The 19281-nt window shown below is 42.9% G+C and overlaps 1 protein-coding gene across 3 annotated transcripts; it reads right to left on the bottom strand.

Moving 5' to 3' along the window:
• Positions 1-6758: 6758 nt before the first annotated feature.
• rhbg (Rh family B glycoprotein) lies at positions 6759-18690 on the bottom strand. 3 transcript variants are annotated; one of them, XM_041044408.1, is made up of 11 exons: positions 18309-18690; positions 12414-12600; positions 11867-12017; positions 11546-11693; positions 10825-10991; positions 9581-9718; positions 9162-9295; positions 8886-9007; positions 8590-8663; positions 7598-7693; positions 6759-7549 (listed from the first exon to the last, which is right to left on the bottom strand). In XM_041044408.1, exons 1-10 carry the CDS (start codon positions 18487-18489, stop codon positions 7616-7618), a joined length of 1380 nt encoding a protein of 459 aa, XP_040900342.1. In that variant the 5' UTR covers positions 18490-18690; the 3' UTR covers positions 6759-7549; positions 7598-7615. The 3 variants fall into 3 exon arrangements, with proteins under 3 accessions (XP_040900342.1, XP_040900343.1, XP_040900341.1); XM_041044409.1 differs by having other exon boundaries at positions 7616-7693; XM_041044407.1 differs by having other exon boundaries at positions 6759-7567; positions 7616-7693; positions 18309-18689.
• Between the last annotated feature and the right edge of the window lie 591 nt (positions 18691-19281).

The following is a 19281-nucleotide window of genomic DNA, read 5'->3' as shown; positions in this document are numbered from 1 at the left end:
GTCGTCCTGCACACACGCTCCCGTGTGTTCGTGTGCGTACGTGTGTGTGTGTGTGTGTGTGTGCGTGTGTGTGCGTGTGTGTCCTTAAACAAGAAGAATTGCATTGCCATTGCTAGGGGAGGAGCTGCTGCTATCCTATCCCACAGGAGAGAAAAAAAAGTGTTGTTGCTTGTTGCCTTTATGCAAATTGGCATCCGATGAAGGTTTTTTGGGAGAGCCACAAAGAGGGTTTGTGATCGGAGCGCTGAGGAGAATGGGAGAGGTTAGGAGGGGTTATGGGGAAAAGACAGGGACAAAATTCCCATCGGCGCACTCAGAGCCATCATGTTACATTCTTCTTTTCTCCTTTTTTTTTTCCTCTCCCCTCTTTTCATCCCTCTCTTCCTCACATCCATGACCCGGTTATTAATTTGGTTGAGATTAGTCGCTCGTTAATTAACGCATGCCCCCCATCTTTTCCTCTCGCCGTCTCTTTCTCTTTCGATTGTATCGGATTCTGGGTATTTTTTTTCTTCGGTCTTTTATCAGTAGCTTTCCTTTCTGTCTTTTGCGCTGATGAGAATGAGGTAATGTGCGATGCGAGGGGGGTAAGAGAAGAGGATTCGGTGGATCCCCCCACGGTTCCCTCAGGGACCTTTTCAAACGCAGATAGCGAGAGCTTAACGACTGAATATGATGGTTTGAACAGTTGAATGAATTCATAATTTTATACCATATGCTCAGTCAAGATCCTTAGATCTCCTCCAAACAACCCGAGACTGATTGAGGTTCAGCTGAGTTTCAAATACTGAAGAATTTGACATAGAGCAGAAGTTTCAGTCCCACGAATTCCTTTTTGCAGGACTGAAAATGATCACCGCCTCTACATGAGTCTGATCTGTGGTTGTTTTTTGCCGTGCATCGGTTTAGTGAAATGGAGTCGAGGGAGGACTCATCCAGCATGAAGACAGACACGATGCAGTGAGGCTGAATAACTGGAGTCTCAGCACTGCCGAGTGAATTGAAATGACTGTGATCAGCTGGCAGTGGATTTGTCTCAGAAAATTTGTAAGCACAGCTCAGAGAGAGGAGAAGGTAACAGCAGGGGCAGCAGTCGCTTCTGATACGTATCACACTCTTTCTGTGTTGACATGAACATATACTGGAGTATATTTGTGGAAATGTGGGCAAATGCTTGAGTTCATGTCAATAAAACCACTTGGATTGAAGTTGGGATAACGTTTGAAAAATAAAATGAATCCCAGAGCAGCTGGAACCCAAACACAGGTCTGTGAGCATGAAGGTAATGGTACCGCCGCCACCTCTTCTCCTGCCACCACTACATCTTCCCAGTCTCTCTGGCTGGGCAGACTGGTCAATAACAATAACCAAAGAAAACAACCTACCAGTTACACAATCAGACTGTGGGGTAAGTCCAGTCCGTGCAGGTTTGGCAACCTGTCAGCAGCTGCCCCAAGCTGAGCTAACGTTAGCTCAATGTGAGGGTGAGGGTTGAAACTAAGCTGTGATTGGCCAGTGAGCCCAGTCCTGAACACACCCACAGCATGCCTTCATGTTCACCTCTGTGACAGGTACACAGAGAGGGCCCACTGATGTGGTGGCCCACCGGGGAGGAGAAGCTGTTTGACACGCTGCCCCCTACTGGTTTGGAGTATGAATCTGACAGTTGGCCTGTTCATACACAGTGTCCATTTAAAGGTCAAAATGAAACAGAAGAGAGTGAGGTTTTAGCTGCACATTTTACCCTCTGTTAGATAAATAAATATTTGTTTGGTAATGATTGGCCGCCTGCTACCAGACGACCTGAAAGGCCTGGACGGTTCATGTGGTAAAAAAAAAACCATCAGAGATTCACAGACACATTCACTGGAAGCCAGATCAGAGGCCTGAGGACTGGTGTGGTGCGCTCAGGTTCCCAGGTCTTTGATAGGACCTGAGCACCTGTACCTGTGAGCCTGCAGCTCGTGTGCGTGGAGTTTGGGTTGGCCTTTCTCTCAGCCTTTTTCTCAGCTAGCCTAGCGTGACTTCTTAGCTGCTCTCCTCTGTTCACAGTACTGACTCAGCCCCCAGTGAGGCCCTGCTGAGCCACATGCTCCCTCAATGGGCTCACTCAATTAACAGGCCATGAAGCCCCCGACCTCCCCGACCTCCGCCGACCCCCTCGAGTCACGCACCTCCACAATGCCTGCAGCTCGGAGGCAAGCCTGCGGTGGAAGTGGCTGATTTGGTGGAGTAGGCGGACGGGAGGGCTGGTGGGGGGAATCAGGGTGGAGGTAAGGGCGTGAGGGGAAGGGTGGTTGTGGTGGGAGGGGGGTCAGTCAGTGCTCTTTTGTTCCGGTGGTGTCCAGCTTGCCCCCCTTCACCCCTGGTGTCTTTCATAAGGAGTGTGTAATAACTGCCTTTGTTGGTTTTTCCTCTTGTAATGGGTCCAGTGGGAGGCCTTGTTAGTGCACGGGGTGCTAAGCCAGGGGACCTCGCAGGAACTCTGGGATTAGAGGCTGCACCATTCTGCCCTAAATGTGATCCTTCCCTGTCACAATGGTCATTCAGCCAATGGATGAATATGATTTCTTTAGATCTTCCTAATTGCAAAAGCTTTTTTCTCTCTCTCTCTCTAAGGGTCTTAAATTTTGGTTTGCTTAGTCATCTAAGGCAGAATTACAGGGCCGGTATGCAGTTTGAGGAAGGATAAAGAGAAGTGTGAATTACAGAGTGACACATCAATAGTATAATGACCACAAGGAATTAAACTTACAGAGACCCTTAGAATGAGGTCTGAGAAAAGCTTCTTATTAAAGAAAGTGGCAGAACTTGACTTCATGTTTCTTTGGATGTGTTTTTTTGATGATTTGAATCCTTCAGGCTTTAATTTAGCTGAAATACGTATTTTGGTGTTAAAAGATTCACCAGCAACATTTTTTTGTTTTATCTTTCAACACATCTTTGTGCCTGAATATCCAACCAGTTTCACATTAGAAATTATGACTAACATTAGTGCATCTCAAACACAGTTAGCACCGTCAGTAACTAAACGAACTGGGCTCCTGCAGCAGCTCTTCTCAGGTCTGTGGATAATGGAAATAAAACATTTATCAGGGTGAGAACATTTTAAAAGACCCTCCCCTCTGCTTTCAAAAAACTTAAAAAAAAATATATATATATATATATTTTTTTTACATCCTCTTCCCCCTAATAATTTTTGCACAGTTCCCATGTCCCCACTGGGCGACAACATCAACACTTCAAATTCAAAATCTTCAACACTTCAATTTTAACCTGAGCACAAATACACAAACGATGTAAGAAGTTAAGGATAATGTGATCAATTTGAACAAATCTCTGTCTGTTATTTGGGACTTGTGTTCAACAAACACTAAATTTAGTGTATATTTTAATATGCATCTCCCTAACCATCATCATCATCATCATCAATATTCACTCATGCTTGTCTTGAGGGGAGGTCCAGGAGTGGCAGGTTGCACTCTTTCACACGAAGGATTTGTCGACCACAGGCGAGCTCTGAAAGTGGCGAACAATCGTGGGCCCGAAATGAACACTGCCACTACTTTTGTTGATTTGGCATTCACACGGCTGGCCATTTTTCAGGGAGGAAATTCAAGTGAAGCACTTCCAAGTACTCGTGGAGCAGTGAAGGCAATTTCCCCTCAGTCAAGTATCTGAAACCCTCTCCAGCTGAACAACTTCCTGCATTTAGTCAGCAACCCCCCCCCCCCCCCCCCCCCCCACCCCACACATCACCCCTGCTCCATCATCACCCTGCTTAGCTGGCATCAGTCGCAGCCTCCTTCCAGAGCAGTGACGAGGGGGCTGCGACCACAGCTTTGTTCCAGGATATAATCTGGAACTAAACAAAAAGCCTCAGAACGTGGCCTCTGGTTTTATTTTTCCTCCACAGAATGTTTCACAGTCTGTTTTCAGTCCGTCGCTGCTGCCTGTGCATCCTGAACCACGCAGAAATATTTTCAGATTCCCGAATTTTTTTTAGTGATGATAATTCGGAGTTGACAAGTGTTGATTGGAGAGTTGGAACAGCTTTTAGGGTAAATGTTCAAAACTGTGACGAGTGTAAAATCAACTCTGATGAGAGCGCGCTTCCAGATGCACCACCAAAGTGTTGATATTTATACTCTGAGTGCAATTTACACTGAGAATTTTGCTGTGAAGGATCTCAGCAAAAACAGAAGCACGTGGAATAATAATGCAATCAGAAGATCATCACTTGTCTTATGTGAAGGAGACACAGAGATGTGAAGTTACACGGTAGATTTACTCAAAAGTACATGAAGTTTTATTCCACTGCTGCAGGATTTTCGACTTTTTACTCTGCTATATTTCTGTGTACATCACTACTGAATTTACTGCAACACAAACTCATTCATTGTTGCCACACATATTGCATTAAGCTAAACCTTTGAAATCTGGTCGCATCTACACGCATCACAATAATTTCCACCTATTGTGATGAAAAGATGCATTTCAGTACAAATGAGTGTTAACCGTATCCGGCTCTGATGTGCTGTCAGCATGTCAGATGACATGGTGGTTTTAGCCTCGGCCCATTACGGCCTCCACAGGGCTGCGAGGGCTCCCACAGGGGACCAGGAGGTCCTGAGGGAGCCTATTAACCCATTATGTTCGCCTCCAGAGCCGCGCTGAGGACACGAAGCCACAGGAGGCTACAGCTGCTTAGAACAAGCCCGTGTAGCCTGAGGCGCTGATCAGCACCATTCCCATGACGTGCCTTGCTCAAAGGCCACATGTAGAGAAGAGAAGTGATTCTGTCAGGAGTGTAACGCGGCCTCTCGAATTTTCCTGTGATATTTTAAAGAAAGTGGGGAATCATGTAAAATCACAGTATCATCGGGTAAAACCACGATTTTACAAAACCTGTTTCACTGTAGTTACACTCTCTGGAAGTTTCTTTTTTTTTTTTTCCAATAAACTTGGTTACAACATGATTAAATAAATTAAATAAATGAAGCCTAGATTTCAAAATAAAAGTTGATATAGTCACTGATCCTTGCTGACTGTCTTCTGAGACCTCCGTCCTCAATCTGTGACCCTGCAGCCAGTTAAGAGGATTTTTAATCGCTCATCTTTGTGTTAAGATTGTGTTTAGAAGTTAAATGAGTTATAAAAATTAGGTTACAAATCATAAGAACGAGTGCGGTTACGTAAAGTTGTTCTCATACCTTCATCCCAAATGATCCTTTGGGTCAAACTCACAGACAATTTGTTCTGCAGCTTTTAATTACATATCATTATGTAGTTATTATACCAGGTTGCATCAGAATTCATATTAAGCAACAGAAATGAAAAAAAATTAACATGATAATTTCATCTCACATAATGATACGTGTGGTACCGACTGGAAGACCACAAAAAGATTTCTATTTTTACTTTTCAGTGTCTTTAACATATTTCAGGTATGATGCCAAACAAGCACATCTCCAGAAGACCTATTAGACAATAGAATAATTACCATAATCATGATTATTTTTCTCTGCATTTTAATTAGCCCTATGAAGCTCAATTAAGCTCTTCAGTATGAGCGCCTATTCAGTAAACAGCTGTCCACCTGTCTTCTCATTCCTGGGAAAAGGCTGCGGCGCCTGTTCACGCAGAGGTACCATCACTGGACCGGGTGGAGGGGGGGGTCAGACGAGGCCCCTGCAGCCTGCAAGGGGCCCACGATATGAGGGGCAATTAATGCCAAAGAGAGGCAGGCGAAAAGGAAGGACATCATTAAGGGATAATGGGTTAGCTGAAAAACAAACCCATTCAGTCCCAAGACACCGACAAAAAGAGAATTTAATATAAAATATAGTGAGCTAAGAGTCTGTGGCGACAAACTTCAGGAGAAGGCTGGTTAACGGAAACGGCTGTGAACAAAGTGTTACTGGCAACATGATGAGCTCTATAGGCACAGGGTTAATGACACCCTGACCAGAACTGCAGAGAGTGACAGTGATTAGATTTCGTTTTGTATTTTTGCTTGAATAAAGAAAAAGTATTTCAGTGACATCAGTCTTCTCTTCTCCTACTGGGATCTCTGGAGGAAGGTTTAAAGCACATTTTCTGTGGTGATGAATCAAACATTTACGAGGAGAGCATTCACAGTGCTGTGAGTCCATCAGAGAAACTGCTGTCACTCAAACTAAGTTGTGGTGATCTCAGTGGTTTGTGTGTTTTATAAAATTGTTGTGTCTTGATGTATCCTGAAGTCGTACCATCTGCCAACATAGGCCCTGAAACTGTTTTCCTAAAATGTCCATTTAAGAGTAATTTGTTGATGATGATGCTTCTGTCTCTTCATCTTCCTCCTCCTCCTCCTCAGTGGCATTAATCACCCCTCATACTCAGGCCCTGAGGAGACCATATCTAACAAGGACGCCCGCTTTCTTTGGCTGTTTGATCCTCGAAAGTGAAAGTGTGTTAATTACGCAGAGACAAACCCCATCTGGATTGGAGGCATTAACCCCTTCCACCATGATTGCTACACAGTCATTAATCCTTCAGGACTAATGACGACTGGCCTTCATCATAACAAGCAGAGACTTGATTGCATTGCCACTCGTTTCTCTGAACAGTAACAGACTCCTGCGAGAAAAAGGCAGAAACTGACTGATTCTTTCCTGAAAATGTCATTTTTCTGTTCATTTTGATGCTGATTTGTGATTTAAGATGATCACTGACTGGATGTCATTGTTTAATCTTAGACTTTAAATGAGACACAGGACATTTGAACAGTTTATTGTGCGAAAAGTTCACAAATTCAATTTTGCGTTTCAAAATTCTTTCAATTCACAGAAATTTTGGGTCAAACAGTGAAGGCAGCTGTTGCCAAATAAATTTAGGCTAATCTAAAAATCTGTGGAGTTTTGTCTGAAGGTCCAACAAACAATGTCAAGATAAAACTGAACCAACAGTAATATTTCTCTTCTAATTAATCATATACAGTTTAATATGAAAAATAAAATCACAGAAAATCCCAAACCTGAACTATTAGGAGATAACACATACATAAAAAAACATCATTATGTCCATGCATTGTTTTGCATGAAAATCCTTTAAGATAAAGAAAATAGTAAAAATAAAAATTGGTTTACTACGAAAATGTGTTTCCCAGGCTGTGTCTGTTAAATGGTTTCTGGCTCTGAAGGATTCTGTCTTTGGTTTGAACTGGATGTGGAGATTAAATTCTGTCACCATGTTGTGGCCTTGACAATTAGACATCAGCTTCCAGACACATCATTTTCCTCTGCAGCCTTTTCACAGGCCTGTGGCACAGGGCAGCATAGCTCTAGATCAGCCTCTAGTGGTCAAAGCTCTCAGTAAACTGTGATTTGTGTTTTTCTTCAGAATGAAAAATGTGCATTTGTGAGTTTTTGCTCATAGAAACAAACGTTTGGCAGCTGACATGAGCACAATGTGGGTACTTAAAATTTTTTTTTTTTTTGTATAACACCTACAGGGTGTGATACTCAAGTGCTAGGATGTTAAAACCTCAGCATGTGTGTGTGTGTGTGTGTGTGTGTGTGTGTGTGTGTGTGTGTGTGTGTGTGTGTGTGTGTGTGTGTGTGTGTGCGTGTGTTTAGCTGTTGAGCTTCTCAGACTCCTCCGTCCTCACGGTGGTCAGCTGGTCGTCATGACTCGGCTCGTCTCCAGGAACCTGAGACAGAAACAGATAGCTGAGACTTTCACGGCCTCATCTGGTCTCAAACATCCTTCAGTTTTCTGTTCGACTAAATCTCTGAAATGTTGCACGTAGTGTTTGTCCTTTGTTTTCTTTCTCATGTATTTATCAAAAAGATAAAAATAGATAAAGACCAAATTGGAGTCAAGGATGGAAAACAAAAGCAGTGAATTACTTATTATTTGATGTAATTTCTTCCAGCAGATGATAAAGAATCAATAAAATATTACAGTACAAGTGGCAGGAATAATTTCAAAGCGTTATATTTGTTCAGCATCTGGACATTTTATCTTCATTTATCTTTAATCTCTTAAACTCAGGCTCATATTCTGTGTATTTATGAATACAGAGTTAGAAAAACCTCTCTGCACCTGGTTCTACTGAATGAACACAACGCAGATATGTACAGAACGTGCACCGCTCATGTAAACACAAAATCAAAAGCATGACGAACAACACTCGTGTTGCACATTGCATCGTGGGCAAATGAACATGACGTCAGTTCAGTGTGACATCAACCAGGAGGGTTTCTGTCCCTGTGACCCACCTGGTTTGTCCAGTGGTGTGGTGGTGCATTTGCTCCACCTGGTGGTCAAACAGCGCTACTGCCTTAGCAGCGTCACAGTCGTTGATCATATGGATTTAAATACTTTTGTCAAATTTAAATTCTCTCTCTTCTATACCAGGAAAGTCTAATAATGATACTTCAGCTTTCACTTCACTTCACTTCCTGTTTTGCTCTGACTAAAGACCCTCATGGTTATTAATTAACTGCAATTACTGGAAAATTGGAATGGAAAATTTGTGGGAAATCATTCAGAAATCCCAGCCTGCAAAAATAAAGCACTGCTGTCTCCTTTAGTCAGACTCACCTCCCAGTAGATGCTGTCCTCAAAGCAGATGGCGTCAGGAGGAGCTCCGAAGATGGGAAGCTTCAAAATGAAGCCTAACACACGAGGAGAGAGCAGGTCACTTACTTTGGGTGGGGGGATATTTGCAGATGCATGTTTTTGTTAAAAGCGCACTTGACTTGTCACAGAACGTGCTACAGCATATAAATACAGTCGAACCCGCCGAAGGAGGGTTTTTGAGTGTAGTATAGTTGGGACTATAGTGTTCGCTGTTGTTTTGAAAAACAACTAAAGGCTGTGTTGTTGAGTTGACCTACCGACAATAAGCCCTCCCAGCAGGGCCATGCCCAGGGTGACAGCGAGGGAAATGGCCTGACGAACGCCCTGGAAAGACGCAGTGATGTCTCCGCTGGCCACGTCAGGGAACACGTCTTCCATCCTGAAACACACAGAGAGGAAAAGGACAACAAGTCAGCTGAGGTTTAACACTGCTGGGTGGTTTTCACAGATCCACAGATGTGACTCAGGAAAAAAGCCTGGGATAACATGAATCAGGTGTTTTATGGCTACGACGGCACAAATCAAATGTTTACCCGTCTCCATAAATGTCCACGGTTGCCAGAGCAGCAGTAACTGCTCCCACGACAGCGCCCAGGATGCCGGGCATGCCGTGCAGGTTGTGAACCCCGCAGGTGTCTTGGATCTTGAGCTTTGACTCCAGGATGGGCTGAAAGGAGGAGAAGAGGAAGAGACCGTGCTGATCACGACTTAACTGCATTCTCTGTGATATTTAACTGTGATCTCTCTTCAGTGACTGGTGGACTGTATTAGGTCTGATTACAGTCAGCTACGTGACAGCAGAAACAACTGAGAGCACTGACAGGTGTTTTTTTTTTACTGATGAGATGAAAACAGATGGTTCAGAGTCCTGTGTTTGTCTTTTCCCCACAGCTCCGCCTCTCAGGTGAACAGTATCTTCACCATATAACGTAAGATGCTGAATTATCCTTACTGAGAGGTACTTGAAGCCCAGGACAGAGATAATGCCCGCCAGGAAACCGACAATCATGGAGCCAAACGGTGTCAGCATCATTTCACCAGCCGTTCCCGCTGCGACTCCGCCGGCCAGGGCAGCATTTTGGATGTGGACCTGAAGAGCACAAAAGATTTTAAATGCTACTTTGAAGAACTTTGCAGATGCAGAGGAACCTGTAATCCTGCATCAGTGAAACACACTTTAATCCTGAGATATCACAACAAAAGTATATCCCCACCAAAATTTTACTACTGGCTGCGCAGAGAAGGATTTGAAATATAATTTAAACCTTAATGTTGAGAAATAAAATGTACAGAAAGTACAACAGTACAAGTAAAGTAGAAAAATCCAAACATGAAAAGAGGAGAAAACCATGTTTCTAAAATCCTGGTGAAGCAGAGTGAATAAACAATGATTATTTGCCAACTTTGAATGTTAAACTTAAAAATCAGCATCATCTTTAACTTCACATTAAATTTAATAAAAACTGCCAGGCGAAGGCAGGTGTGGTCACAAGTACAACAAAGCACACACAGTAAAACGCAAACAGCGTACTGCGCTGATGTGTGTTTTGGGAGGTGGAGGGCTGCGGTTTGCCAAAGCAGCACACGTGTGGAGGGAGCAAGTTGAAAAATCAGAGGATTCGATGTGTTCGAGTTTCTGAAGTGAGCAGCAGAAACTCTGTGGCACCGCCGTCTCTGTCACACCACGTGGATTCGTGGCAGCAAACAGGTGGAATGCATGACAGATTAGCTTGTCTAGCTCTCAGCAGGATAAATGGTATGTCCACTCCCTTTGTCGAGCCACTGCACTGACTCAGGTTTGATTACCATCACTGCAGGAATGTCCCATCTTGATTTCAGGCTGACTTGCTGCTGACAGCTGAGTTTGACAGCGCCGAGACATGTGACTTATCCACAGCTTAAACGCACCTCCACGTGATCCACTCATCAGCTGTTATCTTATGAGCGACTCTGTCATGAGTTTCAAACCCTGATAAGCTGAGACCCGCCCTGCTGACAGGAAGTCAGGACGTTACAGAAACCTGGTTCTCTGATTCTTTTTTATTACTTCTGAGTTTTTATTTTATCTGCTGATAACCTTCACTTCTGTTGAGTTTTATTTATGATTTATGATTTATTTTGATTTACTACTTTTTGTCCTTGGTTTGATTTGGAAAACCACACTCCACCTCAGCAATGACAATCCTGTGTCCTCACCATGTCCAGCTTTCCGTTGTGTTCTGTGATGGCGGACATGGCGTAGGTGGACAGAGTGCAGGCTGCCAGGGAGTAGTAGGTGTTCAGGGCTGTGCGGTGCTGGTCGTCTCCGTGAGCCGTGATGGCAGAATTGAAGCTGGGCCAGAACATCCACAGGTAGAGGGTACCTGAATGGATTTACAACAAAAAGGACGACATTTGTTTGATTTATCTCTACAGACGCTGTTAAATGGAACACTGTCGTGGGAACTTCACAATTAATGGTTCAAGTGCAACCGCAAAGTGCCAGTCTGTGAGATTTTATCTGATGAGAAAAGACAAGACCAGCACTGTAGAGTCCATCATTCTCTGAAAAGAGCACTTGCAGTTGGTTAAAGTAGGTTTTGATGAGGACATCAGACTTTCCTTTGGGTAAATCTCAAGTATAGTCAGAGAAGGTGCTTTGCTCTCTGCCGTCTTAGGATTAAGATTTCCTTAAAAGTCTTTCAGGCCTTGAAAAAAGCAAGTGTGTTCAAAACATCGGTGACAAATAAAATCTGTGATCCTTCAGTCTCTTTTTGAGACACAGTAAGCCACCGCCAGTTGACAGGGCATGTAGTAACCACTAGATGGCAGCACAAGCAAAGATTCTTAGCCTGGGTGGAATCACTCCTCTGACTCCTCTGAGCACTGGAAGTATTTTTGTTTGAGAAAGAAAGGTCCAACTTTGCAAGATATTTACCGATCATAGCGAACAGGTCAGAGTGATAGACTGAGCCGTTCCTGTGTTTGCTCTTTTCCAGGTTGGGTCGGTACAGGATTCGAGTCACCATCAGGCCGAAGTAGGCCCCAAATGTGTGGATGGTCATGGAGCCTCCGGCATCTTTAGCCTGAAACAAAGTCAGTGCACAGCTTCAGTCAGAAGCTTCAGCCTGAGGTTTCCGACCCTCTGCACAGATTGGTCGTTGATGTTCTGGTTTGCGCTGCATTCCTTATAATAATCATAAAAAAATGTCACATCAGCTTCAGGTAATTACAACTACACCTGTTATCCGTAACTCACCCCCAGAGCAGTGAGCAGGATGAACTCATTGACAGCGAACAGCGTGACCTCGAACATCGCCATGATCAGCAGCTGGACCGGGCTGGTTTTACCCAGGACAGCCCCAAATGAGATGAGCACAGAGCCAGTGCAGAAATCAGCATTGATCATACTGAAAGAGACAAAGTTAAAAAAAAAAAAAAAAAAAGACATTAGCACAGTAACCTGCAGCAGGCATGGAAAACATAACAATACAGAGTTTATACTTTTCTGTCAGAGGTGCTGCTTTTTTTTTCTCCTTTGCAAATTTCATGTTTGTGTTTGTGATTTAGTTCATGAAGAAAATGTTGTAAATGACAACAACATTAAATTTATTACTGAATGATAATGTGTGTAAAATTTAAAAAAAAGATTTTTGTGAGTCTGTATTTATATTTATTTATGTGACTCTTGTAATTAAGAGGACTGAGAGTAAATGGAAGTCGATTACACATTTTGCACATCCAGTATATTGTCTATGTGTGTGTGTGTGTGTGTGTGCTTTCATACATGCATGGTTCACACATACCTCTCCACTCCGATGTGGATCTTGCCTCCGTGCATACCATGGAAGAAGCCCTGCATGAGCGTTGCCCACTGCAGGGCGAAGGCTGCAATCAGGAAGTTGAAGCCCACGCTGCTGAAGCCGTATCGCTGCAGGAAGGTCATGAGGAAGCCGAAACCAATGAAGATCATGACATGGACGTCCTGGAAACCTGCACAATGTAGAAAAGACTGTCATTATCTGTGTTTGTTTTTTTTTTTTTTTACAAAACACAGCATTTGAGAAGTTTCAGTTGGATTCTGAGCATGAATCTTGTATTTCTGGATCTCTGATTTATCTTATTGTAGGTTGAAAAAATGTTTAGGGCACAGCACCAAGCTGATTTTGGTCTTATCAATCGCTAATTGTCATTGCTATGCAGACAACACTGAACTCTTTCCAGGTGTTGCTTCTGATGATCTCACCTTCCTTTCCTACCTTGAAAACTGAATTTTTAATTTATAATCGACCCAAAACTTTCAAGTTACTAGACTACATCAGAAGATTACACCTTACACCCACCTAATTTTAGGTGTTATCACTGTTATTTTCATCATCGGTTAATCTGTCAATCACTTTCTTTTTTTAAAAAATGTTTGATCTGTAAGGAGAATTGTTCCCAATGTGACGTTTTCCGATTGATCATTTTGTCTGACCAACAGTCCAAAAGCCAAAGATGTTCCATTTTCAGTGACATAAAACTGAGAAAAGCAGCATATCCTCTCATCTGAGCATCTGAAGACGAAAAAAAAATCAAGCATTTGGGCTTAAAACATTCAGATCCACTGATTAAGTCAATAATCATTACACCTCCAACTGTCTTTGATGTAACTCTACAGTAACATATAACACATGTAATTTTTAAAATCCGATCAAAGTGTTTACAATTGTAAATGATTATACTTATTTTTACTAACTGTTGTAGAACCTTTACAAACTGCCCCTTCTCTGTTTTGATTTTAAACTTAAACATAAGAAGTTCTTATTGTTAAAGATGAAAAACAAAGGTGCAGGAACGAGCTCAGCAGCACCCTCAGAGAAGACACCGTCGTTTAGATCAACTTCATATCTGCTCCTGAAAAGCCTCTATCAACAAAAGCAGCTGATCACTGCCAACAACTGCGTCTCTTCGGGGCTTTGTCATTGAAAGCAGCCTTTTCTGTGAATGAGCACAGTTACATAAGCTTTGATTAGCTTCAGGTTCGGCTGTGACTCAGGTCCCTGCAGTGTGACTCTGAGGAACTGAAAGTGAGATGCTTTTTTCTTATATTGATATTAATGTTTAGAAACTCATTACTTCGATGTGTGAAATGACTCACGGTCCATCTCACATTGTTTCCCTCCACCCTTCAGTTTCTGGGTTCTCACAGTTCTTGTTGTTTGTCCTAAACTGCCCCACACAATATGTCCTGTGCACCGTGCTGTGGCTGCTGTCGCCATGGTGACCGTTATTTGGCATGGCCGGGCTGGGGGTGTTGCCAGCGTCCCCGTTGGCATTTTGGCCCAGATACGCGCAGCGAGAATAAGAGGAGAGAATTCCCGCTGATCATATCTTTGAATTACAGATACTTTAAAATGAAAGTTTCTCTGCTGTAAGGAACAAATGTGTGACGTCTCAGGCAGCCACAGGACAGCGTCTTTCATCACCAGCCTGTCCCGTTCACCTTCAGGTGATCTGAAGGGGAGGCATGTTTTCAGCTGTATTATCATCCTTATCTCACACGAACATATAGAACAGACGATACATCGACTTCATGACCACCAACAAACAGTGGATTTATAAGATGCACATGATCCTGCCTCAGACTAAAGTAAAACATCAGTCAGATGTCTGTGTGTCCTGCCCTGTAGCTGCCCTGCAGAGTGTGAGCTCGTCTGTTTATTGTGCAGGTTCTTCCAGGCGTGCAGTAAGGATGGAGAATGCAGGTTGTGTATACACAGCACTGAAACATGAAGGTGATCTTCTGTTTCAACTCCCGTGACAGTGAAGGTGTCAGGTTAAAGATGATCTGAAGCTACTAAATCTGATGGACCTTTACTCTCTGCTCTTATTTATCTAACCTCAGACAGTCTGTTGCCCTCTCAGGTCTGAGACGGTGAAAGTAGCGTGACGTTGTCATATCAGAACTTCTTAGGATGAGAGTTGAGGTTCTCAAAAGGACAAGAACCACGAACAATAAAATATTATATAATAATATGATAATGACTGTCTACAGCCACGCCTGCTGCAGGGTTGTAGGATTGGGCAGTCTTGGAAATTCCCATTTAACATGCTTTCATACGTGGTCACGCCACAGGTCACACTGAGGCACAGAACACAAGTTACACATCACGCTTTGACACAGAGCAGCGTCCCTGGGAGTGGATAGGTATTTGCTGGAGGGCACTTCAGACGCATGTATATCAGGCCCAGAAGCAAATGACTTCTGTTTGGCCTGTTAACCCCCTGCTGTATTTACAGAGACTGATTGATTGATTTGGATTTGAACTTTGTGAAACGGTGACAGGGTTAGTGGCATAACGCCAAAGTAACTAACTTTTTATTCAGCTGAAAAAAGTTTCTTTCTTTCTTCTTTCTTCCTTTGGAAAGTTTCAGTCGTTAAAAAGACTCTTTCTCATGTCTCACAAATCATTTTCACATTTTCAGCTTTGAACCTGAATTTCAGGTTTCGGGTCTAATCCGACCTTCTGTTGCATTTTATACTGAAGCTCACACAATACAATACACACACACTTGTTTTAAGCTATTTGTGGGGACCCGTACTGCATTCTGTAGCCCACTGTTCCAACCTTAACCACCCTCACTGAATACCTAAACCCAACCCTTACCTCAGCACTAACCTAAACCTGACTCTGACCTGAGCCCTGAAACCAAGTCTTACCTCTCATTTAACCTTGGGTCCAGCTTATTGGTCCCCACAAAGCTGCTGGAAAAGTATAGTGGGGTTAAATAAGTTAAAGAGTCTGTGTTTAGTGTTTTTAGCCTGAGTAGACGACGTTTTGATAAATCAATGGACAGTGAAAATGGTCACATTTAAACATGCTGGAAGCTTCAGGGTGACAGAGCCCAGCAGGTTAGATCACGTTCAGGTGAGATGCTACATTAAGGTGAACAGTTCAGTGACTAACATGAAGAGGGTGGGGACAACAGCACAGTTAGTTCCAGGAACTGACAACAGCTCTCACCTTCCCCCAGCCACTCTGCTCTAATATGTTACCAAACTATCTGTCAAGCATGTTACAACCCAAAACATTAAGAAAACTCACTTGAGTTCTGTGTAGCAAAGTTTAGCTTTAAGCTACAAACCCTTACAAACCATACAAACTCGACTCTGCTGCTGCCGCTGATGCTAGCTCTTGTACATTCTCGCTGCCTTTGACACTCTTCCTCTAAGCGCCAAAATGCTGCCAATATGCTGAAGAATGCCAGAGAAACCCCCCTGGGGATTTAGGCCTCACCACATTTGTTCATGTACCAGAGTCATTCTGTAAACTCAGCGCTCATTAGCCTGTGGATATCACTCCTGCTGCCTGCTGCCTGTGGACTTTGAGAAACTTGCTGTTGCAAGTTGTTTGGTTAAGTTGCGTAATTTTCAGTGTCTGTTAGTGCTAATAATTATTTTGATTCAAATATTTCTATTATGAGTGAAAAACATTTCTTGATTTCTTAAGCTATCAGCTTTATGTAGCCTTCCGTTTAATTTGGGAGGATAAAGAAGGAGATTGTTTTATTTCCACTTGTTAGATGCATATTGTGTCTGTGTGTTTAAAGTCGTGTGGCCTGAAAAGTGCACAACATCCAATACTGGGAAACTGGAAATACTCCATAAATTTACTTGTTAAGACACGCCCTCCAGGCCTGTGTCATGTTACTTTAGATTGATTTGTTAAGGTGGAATTGTGAAGTAATGAGTGGCTCAGTGAATTACAGAACGAAATCTCAGTCATGTCATGGAATCTAATCTGTACGACCCGAAATGGAAATACAAGAAACGGAAAACACTGAAAAGAGACACCGTCACCTAGAAATTACATTTATGTACAATTAAATATTTTTTGTGAACAGAAAATGCTGGATGGAATGTGTGCAATGTTTTTTTTTTTTTTTCCAGCCTACAAAGTCCTGTGGTCAGGGTGATCAAAACACTGGACTGTCACATCACGGAGTGGAGTTCATATCTTACATCTCTCATGTGGTTAGAGTTAGGTTAGGGTTAAGACGGGGGACGTTTATGTCTTTTCATGATTATCATGTGTTTTCAAAATTTGCTCTTGCAAAATAGTAGAATATACAGTAAACATAACGGTTAGGAGACAGAGCTCAGTATAAATGATGCCCTGAAGTAATAATTTAATCCCCTAAACATTTTTTCCTGCCATTTAAAATTCAAACATAAGACTGAAAAACGGCTTTAGGTTTTGAGTGCAGTGTCAGTGTCAGTGGATAGAAAAGCTGTTTTATGGAAGCAGTAATGAGCATTTTGCAGGCTGTGATCAGTGGCTTGTGGTCTCTGAAAGCAAAAGCCTTTTTTTCTACACCATCAGTCCATATAAATCAGGAAATTAACGATCACTGGATCAGCTTCTGTGGGACAGCAGCGGACTGGAAGACATCTTTATGAAATGTCCTCTCACAAAGAATAGGGCCCCATCCAATTAGGGAAACGCTGCAGCTCAGCAGCTTGTCCTCCTTTTACACAGAATACCACATTTCCCAGATGAGCTAATGCTGTGAAAACTTCGACAAAAATCTGAACGTTTTTAATATGCAAATGAGATGGGGCAGCATGCAAGCACATTATACTCACAGGTCTGTAAAAATCACAGAGCGAGCGTGTAAACGAGGGTGAGATTTGGTTGGTGAGTTTTGTTGATCATCACTAAAAACAAAAACTGCAAAGTTACAGTAAAATGATTTTTTTTAAGGCTAAAGAGGAAACACATGCTTGAGACCACACCCAAAAACCAAAAACACAAAAATGACAAAATGAGTGCAATATTTGGTACTTCCTCTCTTTTTGTTTTTGGATGGCACAGGTGTGAAAAATCTACCGCTCCCTGATTTAATGTACTTTTTTTTTTTTAGCTTTGATTATTATAACTTGCTCTTACATCATTGTTGGATTGCATTCGTTCATATCTTTAAATCAAATCCATCCTGTCATAATATTTCCTTTATAGGTTTTATCTTCTCTCTAGCCTCTAACGTCTCTCTAACAGTGCACTGTTGACTCTCAAACACAGCCTGCTGTTGACTTAAGGACGCTTCTGGGATCAGTCTAAAAACAACACACACACACACATCATCACCTGTGCATCAGTGTAGTGAAGATACAGAAGGCAGCTCAGAAACACCTGAGACGTGACTTTCTCTGGGTCACTTCACTAATCTAATAAAGTTGGTTACAGGACACGTCTCAACAGCTTTTGCACTGCACGGTAAAAACATGGCGGCCTGCATTATCAGCAGAATTAGTCTGAATACAGACTCACAGTCTAAATCTAAGACTTTTGAGAAACTTGATCTAAGACTTTCTGAGTTGTTTTTACACCTTTGTTGGCTTCTGTTATTTGTCATTCCTCACTGGTCGCATGTCCTGCAGAAGCAGGGGGAGGTTGAGTGGCAACCTGGGGGTTGTAGTTTTCTGACTAATTAAACACCTTCCTTAACCATCACAATATGCAAAATTCTCATTAAAGAACCCACTACCATGAAGTTAAAGCAACGCTACATACAACAAACATACAAGTTGTTACCACTGGTCTTTGAGAAACCTTCTGTTAGTCAAATTCAGGCACAGACTGGGAGTCAGCACTTTGACCTCTGACCCTCACAGTAACCTCTGACACTGAATCTCCACACATCCACAGGACACTCACTTGGGTAGCGGTAGTAGAAGTCGTTCTCATAGTTAGAGTGGCTCTCGTTATGCCATTCCCTTGCATCCGTCTCTTTGTCGTACTGCACCAGCACACCGAAGAGGATGATGAGGATGATCTCCAGGATGAAGCAGGTGATCGGCAGCTTCAGCCGCATGTTGGTGGACGCTCCGTCTGCCATGCTTTCTTCCCAGTGAGACGAGACGAGGCAAGGCTTAATGAGGCTCGCTGCTGGAGTAGGGGATGAAAGGGATTAAAGATCCAGCACGGAAAGTTAGACGCACACTGTCTCTCTCACACACACCCAGGGGTGTCCTCAGTGCAGAGACAGGAGGTTGGTGCGGGTGTGGGTGAGTGTGAGTGTGTGTGTGTGTGTGTGTGAGGAGGTGGGAGAAGAAGCTCACAGACAGATACAAGAGCTGTCTTACATGTTTTTTGTTCTGCTGGGTCACACCTCCGGGACCTGCCTCCTCCACAAATAAGGCAGTGGCACTTTTAGCTCCACCCCTGTCCTACTGTACTCTTTAAGGTAGTCAGAGGTGTTTGAGCTCACCTTATCAGAGGAATTAATCCAGAAACAGTTGTGTCTTTTGGAAATATCTGTTAGTGGTTTGAGCAGTACAAGACCTGAGGCATCAGCAGCTGAGCAGCTACACCTGACGGCTTCTAATGCCATATAACCAGAGCTGGAAGTCAGATGATTCAAAATCTGTGACAACACAATAAAAAATATGGAATTGGAAAACAACAAGGACTGACTGAACATCTTCTGAAAAATAAAAATAAAATAAAATGAAATAGAAATGTGGAGAGGAGCTGTCAAAGGCTCCTGTGACACAGACTCACTGACCAATCAGAGAAGGTCCGTAAGGACGTACAGTCTGTGAGTAACATGAGTTCATTGTTGGCATCAGACTTTTCTGTGGTTTTGTTGATTAAAACAGAAAGAAGAAATAACGGCAGCCGTATCCTT

This window comes from Toxotes jaculatrix, chromosome 8 (genome assembly GCF_017976425.1).
Source record: "Toxotes jaculatrix isolate fToxJac2 chromosome 8, fToxJac2.pri, whole genome shotgun sequence".
Taxonomy (NCBI): domain Eukaryota; kingdom Metazoa; phylum Chordata; class Actinopteri; family Toxotidae; genus Toxotes; species Toxotes jaculatrix.
This window is presented reverse-complemented; position numbering and strand designations above follow the sequence as displayed.